A 16,726-nucleotide genomic window follows, 5' to 3' on the forward strand; every position below is an offset into this window, starting at 1 on the left:
ATCTTTACACAAGATGGTCGAAAACCTGAAAAATTACAGACAGACCGGGGGCGAGAGTTTCTAAACAAGTCAGTATCCACGCTTATGAAACATCATGGGGTCCATCACTTTGTCACCAACAACGAGGTTAAAGCGGGAGTTGTGGAGCGATTTAACAGAACTTTAAAAACAAAAATGTGGAGATATTTCACAGCTCATAACACTTTTACCTACATCGATGTTCTGCCTTTGTTACTCAAAAGTTATAACCACAGTTTTCACCGCACTATCAAAGCGAGACCCGTAGATGTTAACGACTCCAACGCCTTAACAGTGTGGAGGAGAGTTTACGGGCCCCCTGTGAAAAGAATAGAGGTAAAAGCAAACCAAATCAGAAAAGGAGACCACGTGAGGATTTCCAAAAGCAAGGGTAAATTTGCTAAGGGGTATGAACAGAACTTTACCACAGAGATATTCATTGTGGACCAGGTTCTTCAAAAAACAGACAAGCCGGTGTTTCTTTTGAAAGATTATGGGGGTGAAGACGTCATAGGCAGCTTTTATACTGAAGAACTGCAAAAGATTAATACAGACAAAGACTGCATCTACAGGATTGAAAAAATTCTAGCCACAAAAGGCCAGGGGGCGAGAAAGCAATGCTTAGTGAAATGGTTAGGATGGCCTAGCAAGTTCAACAGTTGGGTTCAGGCTTCCGAAGTAACAGAACTTGCCTAGCTGAGAGCTTTTTATTCCTAAGGAAAGAAATGGGGGAGGGTGGTTTTTATGTCACATTACCTAGCAATGCGAGTGCTATAGCCTTTCCCGGGAACTCCATTTCAAGCTTCACTATATCATTAGCAAAACCTCTAGAGCTCTCGGGGGCCTGGGAAGTAGGACTAGTTGAAATACAGTATCCTCACACCTGGGATAATCTGACGACCCACCCAACTTTTACTATTGTACAAGAAGAAAAGAAGTGGGTCTTCTTTCTGGAGAACGGGTATTATTCTAACATCCCAGAGCTGTTGAGATATATGAACGAACGCATTACAGCACGATGGAACCCACTGAATGCTGTTCTTAAATATGAACCAGTGAGCAGAAGGGTCCTACTTAAACCCGAGAATAAGTATAAGATAGTAGCTGATAAGGAATTACAGTATATATTAGGGCTGCCCCCCAACATTCCGGCCAATGAGTCAGCTTTCTCGGCAGACATCACAGGAGGTTTCAACACCTTATATGTTTACACCGATATAGTGGAGCACCAGCTCGTTGGGGATTTCTACGTTCCTCTGCTGCGATGTGTGCCGGTGCAAGGGAAGAATAACGATCGTATCAACATCTGTTACGATAAACCCCACTACATCCCCGTGAGCAAACACCACATAGACACTCTCACTGTTGAGATAAAGTCAGACCAGAACAAAAATGTACCATTTCGTTTTGGAAAGGTGATCGTGAAGCTTCACTTCCGCCCCAGGAGGACCTAGGATTTTTAAAATGGTCATCTTGAAATCCTATGGGGACCCTGGTCTTTATAAAAACTATTACAGGGCACAAGCTGGAAACGGTCTACCGGGGTATCATGGTATTCCACAAATGTATGGCTCGGGCCTAGGCGGGATTTTCAGAAGCCTTTTCCGAAAAGCTGTACCGCTTTTGAGAAGAGGCTTTGACATCATTAAACCCCACGCTAAAACAGCCGCGCGTAATATAGCCAACGACATGGTCGGTCATATCACCCAGGCTGTTCTAAACAGAACAAGACCGGCAAACCCTCAAGAGGGATCGGGACTTATGTATATTAGAAGGAGAAGAGGGTTAAAAAGAAAAGCATCGCAACTGAGATTGAAAGGTCCGCCTCAACCCATTAAAAGGAAAGTGCAACGTAGAAAGAAACCCCAGAAGCGTCGAGGAGGTAGAAAGAGGAGGAGGACACAGTCTACGAACGATATATTCTAAAACGGCAGCATGGCTTTTATTCACGGTTGTTCTGAAGAGTGCACCAAATCCGAACTTGATTTGTTTCACATTGGGCCTACACAAACTAGTATTGAGAGAAGCCTTTATATTGAAGTTCCACCATTAACCGCTCTCACAGAATCCTCACCCTTGGACTTTTTTATAGCCGGAAATGGCGAAGACTATATGGATCTCAACAACACGCTTTTATATTTGACGTGCAAAGTGGTGAATGAAGACGGATCAAACCTGGCTAACGGGGCTGCGGTAGGTCTCGTGAATTACCCGATAGCCTCCATTTTCAGCCAGTTAGATGTGACTTTAGGGGACCGACTCATCAGCCAAAGTAACAACTGCTATCCTTACAGAGCATACATTGAATCCGTGCTGAACTATTGCGAAGACACACTAGCCACGCAATTTACGGCTGGGGCTTTTTATAAAGACAATGCAGGGGAACACGAGATTACGGCTCTGGATGGGGCAAATAAAGGTTTTAGCAAAAGAGCATTCCTGGGAGCTGGTAGTAAAAAAATAGACTTGATGGGACATCTCCATGCTGACTTGTTTTTCCAAGAAAAACTGCTGCTGAACGGTGTTGATGTGAAAATTAAACTCACCCGCAATAAAGACGCCTTCTGCTTAATGAGCAACGATGCAAACAGGCATTACAAATTACAGATTTTATCAGCTTCCCTCTTTGTCAAAAAAGTGAAATTAACACCAGGCGTTCGCCTAGGACACGCTGAAGCCCTCCTGACATCTAATGCCAAATACCCAGTGGACCGTGTAAGCATGAAAGTATTCAGCATACCGGTAGGGAGCCGTGTCTCCAATCAAGAGAACCTGTTTTTGGGACAACTTCCTAAACAGGTGGTGCTAGCACTCGTCGATAACGATGCTTTCAGCGGGTCATACACTAAAAACCCTTTCAACTTTAAGCATTATGACATCAATTTTGCAGCACTCTACTTGGATGGTGAGCAGTATCCTATGAAACCATTTCAACCCAATTTTGAAGAGGATAATTGTGTGAGAGAATATATGAGTTTAGTCCAGACCGCTGGCAAACACATGAGAGACAGCGCACTTTTAATTAACCGTGAGGAGTATGCAAAAGGCTACACACTCTTTGCATTTGACCTGACTCCGGATCAAGAATGTGCAGACCATTACTCGCTGATTAAAACTGGAAACCTGAGGGCAGAGCTGCGTTTTGCCAAGCCTCTGCCAACAACCGTCAATATGGTGGTTTACGGCGTTTTTGACAACGTGATAGAAATAAATCACAGGAGAAACGTCTTGTTTGATTATATGTGAAATGGATAGCCTGCAGTTAACTCGACTACTAAGCTCAAACCCCTATACACAGAACACTTTCTATGGGGTGTTACCCTGTGACAAACTTCCAAGAAAGCACATCCAGCAAAGACCAGTGGCGCTGATTATCAATACTCACCCCCATAACCTTCCAGGAGAACACTGGTTAGCTGTTTACCTACCGAATGAAAGGACAGCCGAATTTTTTGACTCATATGGTCACCCTCCTGACTATGCTTTGTTTCCCAAAGCCATTGTGAACTTTTTAAGAAGAAATGCTGGCAAAACTGTGTTTCAATGCAAACCTGTACAGGCCTCAGACTCGGTTGTTTGTGGACATCACTGCATTTTTTTCATTCATCAAAGATGTATGGGGGTATCCTTTAAAAATATTAGCGCGTTATATTCCGACGATTTGGATAAAAATGACAAAATGGTTATGCGTTTTGTGAAGAAAATGAACACAAGGACCCGTTCCTCAGATATGTTTCAAACGATGCAACATTGTATGTCCTGTAGTGCATTTCATAAACGTCTTTTAATAAACAGACCCTCCTAGAGGGTGCTTTTGGAATATGATCTGTGTCACTATTTTCTCTTTTTAAAAGAACAGACAATGACAATAAAACAGAATTTAAGAAAAGAAGTATTTTATTTGGTGAAAATAAAATTATTATAAGCTAATCCAGGTAGGAGAGCTAGCTTGCCGATGCTCCCTAGAAGATTTGCGTCTTTGAGTTGGGGGTGAAGCTGTTGGGTTTTTTAAATAATCCAGGAGTTGGCGATTGGACGTATTACCTATCACGGAAGACGGGGTGTTTATTTCAGCCAAGGCTTTCATAAAAACATCCCACCCTTTAGGGAGACGTGTAACAGAAACCGCATTAGCTTGAGTTGCAGCTTTGACTAAGTCCAAGATGTTAGATCCAGGAATGACTTCTCCTTTATACACGAAGGATCCTTTATCATCCCATGTAGAAATATTCCTGTTTAGGGTTAATTTGTTGAGTATTAATCTTGCGTGACTCTTGTATCTAACAGGCAGGCTGTCTACCACTTCACGAAACACGTTGTCAGCAAAGGGGTCTGTTGTTTCTTCAGCAGTTGGTTCAGGTAGAAACAGGTTTAAATTTTGTTTCTCAGCATCCCTCTGTTTTACATGGGTTAAATATTTTTGAAGTAAGGTATTGTAGAGTCGTGCTTTTTCATGTTCGGATAAATCAGTCCGGTGTAGAATCCCCTGCATTTCTCTATCTAAGGATGAGATAGCTGTAGTTCGTATGTTTTCATCCTTTGGAAGTGGGGTTCTTAATTGATCCAGCTGACGGCTGGGGACCAAATACATTTTTTCAGCGTGTTCCATCACTGGTTTGTTAAAAGCCCGGTTAACAGGGGAACCGCAAAACTTAGCAGTGGGCCCAAAAACCCTCCAGACTGTTTCACAAGAGCCTTCTTTTTCTGAAGAGACACTTTGCTGTTTCCCAGAATTCTAATAAGTCGGCGTCTTTTTCTCAACGTTCGTAGCTGATGCGGCGCCAGAGGGATGTTTCCTTTTAAAGTATTGAGGGCTATTTCTGAGAGAGTAGCAATTAAATCGTTGGAGCCCGTGCACAATATGGCTTTTCTCTGACGTGGGGGTACCTTAATAAGCAGTTTTAATAGTTCCAGGTTTCTCTTTACACGGGTGGACATGATGCGCCGGTGGAGGAGCAGATGGCTGTTGGTCCTATGTTGTTTAAAACAAAGACCGTTTGTGATTCTGTGGTTTTTTCTTCATCAAATATACCACAGGCCAATCTGGCGGAAAGATTCCGGTTCTTAATCTGTACGCTTCTGGTGTAGTACCATGCAAATCTACCACTAAATAACCGTGAGGTTTGCTTGTTGCATCAGAAAAAGATTCCATGAAAAAACGTGTGTTTCCCGGGTACATCTGACGGGCCAGGGTTGCTATCTGTAGTTTATCCCTTGGGTTTTTAAATAGCACCATATATTTTGCATTAAGGCTGATGGTTCTGTTGCTTTTACCTTTGCAAAAAATATTTTGTGTGATGAGGAAAACACTTATATTCCGATGGTGGACATACTGTGTAAAACACATTTCCAAACCAATGCTATTGCAAGCAGACTGCATCAAATCATCGATAATGATAAAATTGACTTTATTGGTTGGTAACAATTCATCATCATCAAATTTTTCAGGTAATCCCTGCACAAACTGAATAAAGACGTATTTACACTGGAGTTCATTGTACAAGGGCTGCCAACAATTGTAAAACCACACAATATTTTGCGGTAGTACAGAGAACACATTTTCAGCATGATCCAACATATTTTTTATAAAATACGTTTTGCCACATCCGCTAGGACCAGCGAGAATTGCAGAGAAGGGGTGCTGCCAACGTGTCTCCAATTCAGTATCCATAAGGGAGCGTTGTAAACCCTTCCTTAATCACTCTTTTATCAAATACAACCTTCTGAGTTTTTTTGAGAGTTTTCGTGTGAAGCGTCCACTGGCGCTTATTTCGAACAATACCTGGCTGATGTATCACAATTTCACGAGGCTGTCCATCTTTCTTGTCTGAGACGTAATCAAATGCCAGGTCTTTAAGACTAGTAAAATTAATTTTCTCTCAGTTCGCGCTATTCAGGGTGATCCCCTTTACCTTCATACAAGCTGTACCATCAGACAATTTATAGCCATAGGATTTCGGACCAATGCTGACAAACTCTGTAATAGTCTGATCTGGCGGAATTTCACTTGTGAGGTCCCCTAAATAATCCCCTAGAGGTGGTTCCCATTCACCTTCCTTACTTACAAAAATGACACTGTCTGTGTCATGATACAAAACACGTCTGCCTAACCTATCTAACAAATTGTAGAGTTCAAGCCTTGCATATGCCGTGGTAAAACATGCTATGAATTCATTTTTTCTCCCAGAGGTTGTCACACGGTCGTCGGAATATTTCCACGAGAGACAGACAGCCTCTTCATCCAGAAACTCACACATGGACACCTTATAGGCATCAGAAAATAGAATTTGAAAGAAATCCTCCGGATCTCTCAGCACTTCTGTGACTGCTAAATTTGTTCTCTGCCCAAACTTTCCCCACAAGGAATTTAAAAACAATTTGGCAATTTGACGCTTTGCAGGATTCACCGCAATTTCCTTTCTACGTAAACGCACGCCCTCCCGTGCACGATAATCCCTTATATACTTAGATTTATCTTGCTTACTTACACACCATTGAGGGTAACCAGAAGCCTCCTGCTTTTGACGAAGATGCAATTTTATATACTCCGAAAACAGATCTGCAGAACGATGCTCAAAATGCCAGACCTCAAAAATCTCGACAACTCTATAACCCTTTGCTATAGCTACGTTCAACTCAACTGTACACCATGTACCTGATAACGCTCTCTCCTCATCTGTGTGGTCGCAAGGCTCCTGATGTTGGGTTTCTGCACAGCTTGAGCACAGGACGAACATGAGTTTTCCAGAGATTCTGGAAGGCAAAACTGGGAAATAGAGATTTCTAGGGGGAAAAACCTTGGCTTTTACCAGTCCGAAATAATTTGAAAGGGGCTTAAAATCCTTGTAGATGATTTTAGGATGCCCCAAGGGATACTCTTTTGTTTTGTTGACATAGGGATACAGACTGGTAAAGTCATAATATTTCACAGCTTCCCCATCTTTAGGTTTATAATAGAGACATACAGCATTTGTGCGACCGCCAAAAAGCGCATCGCGAGGTTTTAGCGGATCTGGAAATTTGGCGTTTGCAAGATAAGCCTGGACTTCCAAATCTGTTTTTACCATATGTCTCCACTCATGCTCCCAAATGGCGCACACTTCGAACCCTAAGCGTTGGAGGTCTGCATTCCTTTTCTGTGTCGCATTAAAAAGAAACTCATAACTTTTCCCCACCAGGGTATTGACCTCCTCTGGAGAATAACATTGGACACATCCATGAAAAAAACAACCCAGAAATTCATAGGCAATTTCCCTTTCACCCACAACTGCATAACCGTCTAGAAAATAATCGCCAACTTTAACCTCCCCGCCATTCAGAGCATGGCGTATTTCAACCTTTTCCTTATGACTAACAAAAGAGAGCCACTGTATAGACGCCGATGAGAATCGCTTGTACTGATTATGATAATCATTACAACTTGGGATAGCTATAGTATCCTTCCTAAGAAATTTGAACCTGTACATTGCTAGAGCTACACCTGCAATGGTCGGATATTGTAACGGATCTATAGCCGCTCTGTATTTTATGACTTTTTCTTTTTTCTTGCCTACGAGAACTTTCCTGATCGCCGTTGTGAGTTGAACTATTTCGTGTCTGTACTTGGTACAGGCCTTCACCAAAATCTCTACATCCTTCTGACAGTAGTATGCTAACTCTTTTTGCATATCGAAGGTTTTTGAGCGGTTCTCTTCATACCACTTGGTAAAGGCTGTCTTTTCAGCAGGCATCATGTATTCTACACCATAGTATTTGGGCAGCGGCAAAGGCCCAACATAATTCCAATTCTCAGCTGTGTTGAAATAATGTGGAAAATAGCCTTTCACCTCATCGAACCCTAAAGCTTTTGGTAATTTAGAGAGTGCCATGGGAAGGTGACTGAGTGAGTCAATGAATTTTATGCCTAACGCTACAATTGTAACACAGATTAACTTACCACCTTGTGCTATAATTTTAACATCCAGTTTCTCCTTCACTAACTGATTGAGTATAAAGTAACAGTCATATCCCTTTGAATTGTGGGCTATGAATGTTGAATCTTTGAAGGCGCCATCTTTTGTAAACGTCTTAATAAACTGTTCAACACAGTTTTCACCCCTAAATTCCCATGTTTTACCTGCAAACTTCCACGGGGCCACACCCCCCACTATTTCATCATCACTATCCTCAGACCCGCTATCCTCTTCCACGTAATCTGGTTTAAAACACTCCACTGTTTCCCCTGGAAAAGCTTTTATAAAACAATACACTGGCTTATGAACCCCCGATTCTTGTTGTGATTCAAAGTCATAAAACAAGTATTTCACAGAAAGCTTTGGCCGATTAAGTGTTTGCATGTAACACACGTGGTCTTCATCTTCAACAATGTACCCCCAACAAACCATGCACTGTCTACCCTTGCATCTTTCATCATCATGATCTGCATCCTGATAATGACAACACTTTGTACAATACCTCCTCGCTGGACATTTGACTTTCTTCTCTAAGAACAGTTGTTGATGTAATTTTAAGCAAGCGTTTGACCTACAATGAAATTTACATCTCAGACAACGAACCTGCTCATCAACTACGTTAGAGCAGTCCTTTCTCATACACATTCTACAATAAAACAGACAGCTGTGTCTGTCATGATTGTAGAGTTTGCGACAAAATTGACAGTAGTTACGCATACCAAAAAGAGCTTTTACATTCAGGACCCCGTAGAAATGTTCTTCGTGTAATAGTAATGTATAGGCTTTGGGATAAATGGGTCCTTCTGTTTTAAAAACACACCATCCTGACTTTTTTGAGTAATAGGCTACATCGATGTTGACTCTTAAATGCTGTTCGACTATAGAAATGTCCTTAAGGGTTACCTTTTTTTTATCAGACCAACCAAGCTCCATATGCAGTTTTTGACCAGCTGTCAACATTTCGGAATCTGTGGGCTTCTGTAAACTCATAACCCCGAATAAAGCTCCACCAAAGCATAGATTGCTTCCTGAATAATTCAAATCTATCAAATATTGTCTTTTTCGGGCTATTATTTCACTCGCAGGGATTGACCCCAGTTTTCGATGTGCTCCCCCCCGTAGTGGTTTTGTTATAGTAACCACGAACTCAAAATCTCCGTGCGCACATATTTCCATACTGCTTTGTAAGAGGCGGCTAAGGTTTGATAGGAACTCATCAGCATTAAATAGTTCCCTGCTTCTTTTAAAAGAAAAGAGTGGATTTCGTAATCCTGAGGCTTCTAGTCTCACCTGAACAAAATCATCAGGTTCGATTCTAGAGCCCATCCGGTCTAATATGCCCTGTATCGCCATGTATAATGCCGTTACAATCTCTGCGTATGACCTAATCATTTCTAAATTTCTGAAACGGTATACCTCAACGAATCGCCATGTGCTGAAATCAGGAATTGGATGCCGCCATGAGCGCACGCATTCAGCAAACACTGGGTGTGAACCATTAACCTCAACAGCATTGTGGGCTTCCTGCTGGATTTGATCACCAACATTAGATGCAGCTCCTAAGTGATGGTGCTCTGGAGAATGTGTGTCTGTACTGGAAGGAGAAGCCGCGTCTGACCTCATTAAGGGGCATGCTCTTTTATGTTTTTTCTTACTTTTGGATCTTGCAAGAGTTTGTCTCGCCTTTTTTATCAATTTACGTCTTCTTTTCCAGTACAGATCTCCAGGACAGGGCTTCTTTTGCTTTCTTTTCCCCCTACTGTTCATACCCCCACCCCTCTGATAGTAAGCTGACTTTGTAAGCATCCGATATTTTTCTAGTGCTTTAATTGCCGAATAAATTTTTTGTAAATCACGGTCCATTATTTGAGCATTTCTCTCCTTACAAGCCACAATCCGTTTATGATTGTGGACCACTTCCGCTGTCAATCTATTAAGTTCATCATAACATTCATTCAATGTAGTAAATTTTCTTTTTTGGGGGGTTTGGCCTTGGGCATCTTTAACGCCAGCGTCGTCTTTTTGCTTTTTGCGGGGTTTAGTTGCTTTCTGAGTCTCTGGTCTGCCACGTTTCATCCCTTTTCCTAAAAGTAACAAATAAAATATCAATACATGAATAACTATTTCTCATATGTGTAGCAAGACATTCTGTAGGAGAGACAAACACCTCATTACCTTGATTTTTTGAAGTTGACGGAATGGATGTGACAGGGTTGTCAGAATGAATATCTAGAAAATACAATTACAACCACATGGTTAGCTTGTCCTAAAAACTTCCTTATGAATGGTTATTTTATTTATTTATAGGGTTGTTCTATTGATTTCTGTAAGTTCATTATTTCATAGGGTTGAGACTGTTATTGCTTTGATTAAAATTTATTTAGTATTTTAAATAGTATTTTATGTTGTGTTTTTGATACACAATGGTCCGTTTATAAGCCGTGGGTTAGCATTACCTGTATTTATAGAATCATTGGTATCAGCCTTTTGGACAGCAGCAGCTGCAGCGGCGGCAGAGGCGTCATCAACGAAATCAGAAAATACTCCACCTTCTGAAAATAGACATGTATTTCAGAAAACACACAGACACACTCATTGTGCATTCATTTTATTATTATTATTAATATTATATATTATTTCAGGGTATAAGAACAAACCTCCTATCAGTTGTGGATCTGGCTCTTCAGCAGTTATAATTTCACTATCCGCTAAAACATCATGTAGAGCCATATTTGAATCATCGTATGGTGAAGGGTGGATAATAGCGGCAGTGTATACATGTCTCATTTCTAGAGGAATTGATGTATTGTATCTAGGTTGGGCAAGAAGGGGAGAAGATGATGGTTAAAACAGGTTGTGCATAGTTAAAACCGCATTAAAATAGAACGAAGGCCTAGGTCTCATTATTATTATATAATATTAATAAACAATTGAAAAAGACACACATATAATAATGAAAAGAAAAGGGGTGCAGTTATAAAAGCTGCTCTAAGCCAACCTCTCCTCCTTCCCCTTGCTAACCTATGCTTGGTTGAAAAGTTAGAATACTCAATTACTATCCCCTGCACAATGCATATTCAAGGCTTTTTCTCATTGTTAAGAGATAACGACACGTTAGCAGCTAGTTACTTTCACAGTGATTTGCTAATCCGCTGATCAAATACACATGGTATTATTTTCATGGCTTTTCTAGACCCCAGAAAGAGAGTGTGTGAGAGTTACAGCATGTTTAAGCAGAAGAAGAAGAGAAGGCTATTTGATCGCTATGTATAAATATGTGAGAGGAAGCCACAGGGAGGAGCGAGCAAGCTTGTTTTCTGCTTCCCTGGAGACTAGGACGCAATGGAGCAAGGGGCTTCAAACTACAAGAAAGGAGATTCCATCTAATATATTGTATATACATTTAATATTGAACAACAGTGTTAATATAATGCTTTGCTTGAATATTGTGACAACATGTCTTAGTACAAGAACGTAAAATATGTTAATATTGTTCAACGCTAATAATATAATACTAATAATGTTATATATATATATATATATATATATATATATATATTTGGCAGCATAGTAATATGTATTGATAATATATTATGTCAGTTAATAATCAATATGTTGTATATACACATAATATTGCTGATATTTTGTATTATTTATATAAAACATTTAAAACAAATGAAAAGGGGTGCAGTTATAAAAGCTGCTCTAAGCCAACCTCTCCTCCTTCCCCTTGCTAACCTATGCATGGTTGAAAAGTTAGAATACTCAATTACTATCCCCTGCACAATGCATATTCAAGGCTTTTTCTCATTGTTAAGAGATAACGACACGTTAGCAGCTAGTTACTTTCACAGTGATTTGCTAATCCGCTGATCAAATACACATGGTATTATTTTCATGGCTTTTCTAGACCCCAGAAAGAGAGTGTGTGAGAGTTACAGCATGTTTAAGCAGAAGAAGAAGAGAAGGCTATTTGATCGCTATGTATAAATATGTGAGAGGAAGCCACAGGGAGGAGCGAGCAAGCTTGTTTTCTGCTTCCCTGGAGACTAGGACGCAATGGAGCAAGGGGCTTCAAACTACAAGAAAGGAGATTCCATCTAATATATTGTATATACATTTAATATTGAACAACAGTGTTAATATAATGCTTTGCTTGAATATTGTGACAACATGTCTTAGTACAAGAACGTAAAATATGTTAATATTGTTCAACGCTAATAATATAATACTAATAATGTTATATATATATATATATATATATATATATATATATATATTTGGCAGCATAGTAATATGTATTGATAATATATTATGTCAGTTAATAATCAATATGTTGTATATACACATAATATTGCTGATATTTTGTATTATTTATATAAAACATTTAAAACAAATGAAAAGGGGTGCAGTTATAAAAGCTGCTCTAAGCCAACCTCTCCTCCTTCCCCTTGCTAACCTATGCATGGTTGAAAAGTTAGAATACTCAATTACTATCCCCTGCACAATGCATATTCAAAGCTTTTTCTCATTGTTAAGAGATAACGACACGTTAGCAGCTAGTTACTTTCACAGTGATTTGCTAATCCGCTGATCAAATATACATGGTATTATTTTCATGGCTTTTCTAGACCCCAGAAAGAGAGTGTGTGAGAGTTACAGCATGTTTAAGCAGAAGAAGAAGAGAAGGCTATTTGATCGCTATGTATAAATATGTGAGAGGAAGCCACAGGGAGGAGCGAGCAAGCTTGTTTTCTGCTTCCCTGGAGACTAGGACGCAATGGAGCAAGGGGCTTCAAACTACAAGAAAGGAGATTCCATCTAATATATTGTATATACATTTAATATTGAACAACAGTGTTAATATAATGCTTTGCTTGAATATTGTGACAACATGTCTTAGTACAAGAACGTAAAATATGTTAATATTGTTCAACGCTAATAATATAATACTAATAATGTTATATATATATATATATATATATATATATATATATATATATATTTGGCAGCATAGTAATATGTATTGATAATATATTATGTCAGTTAATAATCAATATGTTGTATATACACATAATATTGCTGATATTTTGTATTATTTATATAAAACATTTAAAACAAATGAAAAGGGGTGCAGTTATAAAAGCTGCTCTAAGCCAACCTCTCCTCCTTCCCCTTGCTAACCCTTTGCATGGTTGAAAAGTTAGAATACTCAATTACTATCCCCTGCACAATGCATATTCAAGGCTTTTTCTCATTGTTAAGAGATAACGACACGTTAGCAGCTAGTTACTTTCACAGTGATTTGCTAATCCGCTGATCAGATACACATGGTATTATTTTCATGGCTTTTCTAGACCCCAGAAAGAGAGTGTGTGAGTGAGAGAGTGAGAGAGAGAGAGAGAGAGAGAGAGAGAGTGGTAGAGAGAGAGAGAGAGAGGTAGAGAGAAGGAAGGGCTGGTAGCACTCACCAATCAAACGTGTAGAGGTGCGTCAGAAAATGGAAGGAGAGAATTGAATTTTAAGAAGCTTTTTATACATTTTAGCCTGTGGGCGGGCACTTTTCTTTTGGGGGGCTAGCTCTCCCCATTTTGAAACTGAGAAAGTTCATTGGTTGGTGCCCTAAACACAACCCTTTTGAGGTGTAGTAATATTACAGTTAGATGCTATATGTGTTTTATTAGATAACATGTGATTTACAAGATAACATCTAGCATGTGGATTAATGGTAAAAGTTTGAGACATCCTTTGAAGGCCTAGTATAGCAGTTGGTTCATAGATAGCACCCCCTTTGAAGAAAACAGGCCATTGAAGAAACCAGGCCACTGGAGCTCTGTTTTAGCAGATGGGATGATAGATAGCAGGCCTTTGAAGGAAACAGACCTTAGAAACCAGCCCCACTGGAGCTCTGTTTTAGCAGATGGGGTGATAGTTAGCTCCTGCACAGTGTATTTTGCCATGCACCCCCCCCCCCCTTAGTAAAGGAATGTGGCATTCTGTTGTATTTTAGCAGATAGAAGGCCTGATTTTCAATGTGATTTTCTTTCAAATTATTTCATAAATGTTAAATGGTATTCTGTTTGTGGAGGAGACTGTTTTTAGCTGAGCATGAGCAGATGGGGTGATAGATAGTAGGCCTTTGAAGAAAACAGGCCTTAGAAACCAGGCCACTGGAGCTCTGTTTTAGCAGATGGGGTGATAGATAGCAGGCCATTGAAGAAAACAGGCCTTAGAAACCAGGCCACTGGAGCTCTGTTTTAGCAGATGGGGTGATAGTTAGCTCCTGCACAGTGTATTTACCATGCCCCCCCCCCCCCCCTTAGTAAAGGAATGTATCAGAAGGCCTGATTTTCAAATGTGATTTTCTTTCAAATTATTTCTTAAATGTTAAATGAGGATAAAAGGCATAAATGGCATACTGTTTTAAATCATTTTATTTCACATCCTTTTTAAAACGGACAATAATACCCCCAGGTGATTTCACAAAATCCGTGTATTTTCTTTTTTGCAAAATGCGTTTCATCTTTTTAAGCAAGTTCTCATTACATCTTTTCAATTCTGAATATAAAAAATCATGTGGAGAATCATTACTCCTTAACGATATTACCAAATTCAGGATAAAATCTACTGTTTCATTAGTCAGAGAAAGACATTTTTGGGAATAACTAAATAATATATACATATGGAGCAGACTTTTAAAGCAAACATTGTCACATATATCTCTTAGCTTCTTATTAAAGAATGTTATATTCCATGACACACAGTCATGCGACATCTGTCCGCCCGCCTCAATTTTACAGCCCTCACAACATTCAAATAATTCAGAATCCAAACAATATTCTAAAATAGAATAAATGACCCCTTTAGCAAATGCGTACATGTCTGGTTTCTGGATTTCATCTGTTGGTTGAATACCCCTTTCCAACCCAAGTATGCTTGACACGACCTCGTGTCCTGGGCGCTGAATAGCTGCCATTTCAGGGGTCTCCTATAAAAACAAAATAATCATGTTAAAACACATACAATGATCATTATCCCAACACACACACACACACACACACACACACAAACACCAACGTTCCCTTTTCAAACTTACTTGTAGCTGGCCTGGTGCAACACAGCAGAGCTTCCAGAGAGCAGAGATAGGCGGATTTTCAGCAGCCCCCTAAAATGTTTTAAAAGATCAGAGTGTTAGTAATTTACAGGTTATACAACTTCATCCTTTTGAAACATCCCCACCATCCCTTTTCAACCTAAGGTGGATCATAATAATAGCTTATAAGTATTACCTGCTCAACGTATGCTGGTGTTGAAAGCATATCCAACAGACTGTTCACAGATTCATGAACTACACGTTCTTCCTCCCGAGATCTTTTAGCTTCATCCCCTTCTTCCTCATCATCCTCAGATGAGCTGATGTACCTTTTCCTACATAGATCATCATCCACTGTTGAATCAGGCAAGTCCATAGATGAAGGGCCAGCGGGCGATTCCATATTATGTGTTGTTCTGCAAAATAGTCAGAGCAGGCTCCCTAAAACTCTACTATGGTTATTTAACCCCTAAAAACAACGCCTATTGGGCCCCACTATCACATGGTCACCTTATGAGCCTAAACCATTCCCTATTGGTTACAACGCAACACGTGATGGCATCTTAGAAAGGGGCCGCTAGGGGCTCAGGCTGTTCATTTCCACATGCCATTCCTTGGGGATAGGTCTATCCATGCTATGTTCCACACAAATGGGTTGGGCGGGGTGGGGCGGACACTGGGGTGGGGTTTCAGCCCGTGGGAGGGACTCTCAGGCATCCATTTCCTGTTTAGGGCAGGCGGGACTTCCGGGCATTGAGTGGGCGGGGCGTGGGAGGGGCCTTCCCCAAAAGTGGGCGTGGTACCTGTCAAATTTGAGTTTGACGAGAGGTGCCACCTTTTACTACTGACCTTCAACCTGGCAACAGCAAGGTTAAAATCAGTGAGGCAACCACAGTCATAAAACTGTAATGGAAAAGTGAAGTTGAAATCAATTAAAGTTTGCCTGCCAAGCTACTCTATATATCTATATTGTGTGTTGAAAATAGGCAGCAACACAGTGAAAGGGACCTCTCAAAATAAAGTACCGTACTCAACATTTTAGGTGCCAGCCTATAAAGGCTCTGACTCTAATGCCCAACCATTGCGCTTCATCATATAAGAGGTAAAACCAGACTTTAGATACTGATCCGAACTCATAGGCAGGTACATATATAGGAAGAGCCTTCAGAAATCCTGGTTTCAGCCTGTTTAGGGAACCAGGATTTTTAATTAGTCCTAGAAACAAATGTATAGCCACTGAAAATTGAACAGTATTAGGCTATATACTCTGTATGATGTACCTTCATTAACATTCTGATCAGATGAGCGACATATGAGCCCCATCTGAGAGAGACTCTGTAACGTAGCTAGTCCTATCTTGATTCTTTTGTCAGCCTCCCAAAAACAAATGACTATTTTTCAAATGTATTTCTGAGGAGCCTAGGCCACTCTCAGAGATGTAAATTTAAATTGACCAATCCACAGCTTCAAATAATGAGATCATGCATCTTCCATCCATGAGCCTATTTAACATATGGTTGAGTTAAGTGCTATATGTGAAAGAGAGCCCATCTGCTATGTGAAATAATGCAAATTTTGGTGCTCATAAATGCCTGGTTATGTTATTTGTTAAATAGATGCCTAGTCATGAAAAGGGGAGAAGTTCAATAAATGAAATAAATAA

General features: G+C 40.0%; 1 protein-coding gene and 1 long non-coding RNA gene across 2 annotated transcripts; one reads left to right on the forward strand and one right to left on the reverse strand.

Moving 5' to 3' along the window:
* Positions 1 to 1,953: 1,953 nt before the first annotated feature.
* Positions 1,954 to 3,264, forward strand: LOC137097120 (uncharacterized protein F54H12.2-like). Its single transcript, XM_067468473.1, has one exon. It carries the CDS (start codon positions 1,954 to 1,956, stop codon positions 3,262 to 3,264), a length of 1,311 nt encoding a protein of 436 aa, XP_067324574.1.
* An 11,370-nt stretch (positions 3,265 to 14,634) lies between these two features.
* Positions 14,635 to 15,899, reverse strand: LOC137097070 (uncharacterized). The gene is made up of 3 exons (XR_010909952.1): positions 15,260 to 15,899; positions 15,067 to 15,135; positions 14,635 to 14,958 (listed from the first exon to the last, which is right to left on the reverse strand). It is a non-coding gene; the product is annotated as an uncharacterized lncRNA (long non-coding RNA).
* Positions 15,900 to 16,726: the final 827 nt, after the last annotated feature.

This window comes from Anolis sagrei, chromosome 5, assembly GCF_037176765.1.
Source record: "Anolis sagrei isolate rAnoSag1 chromosome 5, rAnoSag1.mat, whole genome shotgun sequence".
NCBI lineage: Eukaryota > Metazoa > Chordata > Lepidosauria > Squamata > Dactyloidae > Anolis > Anolis sagrei.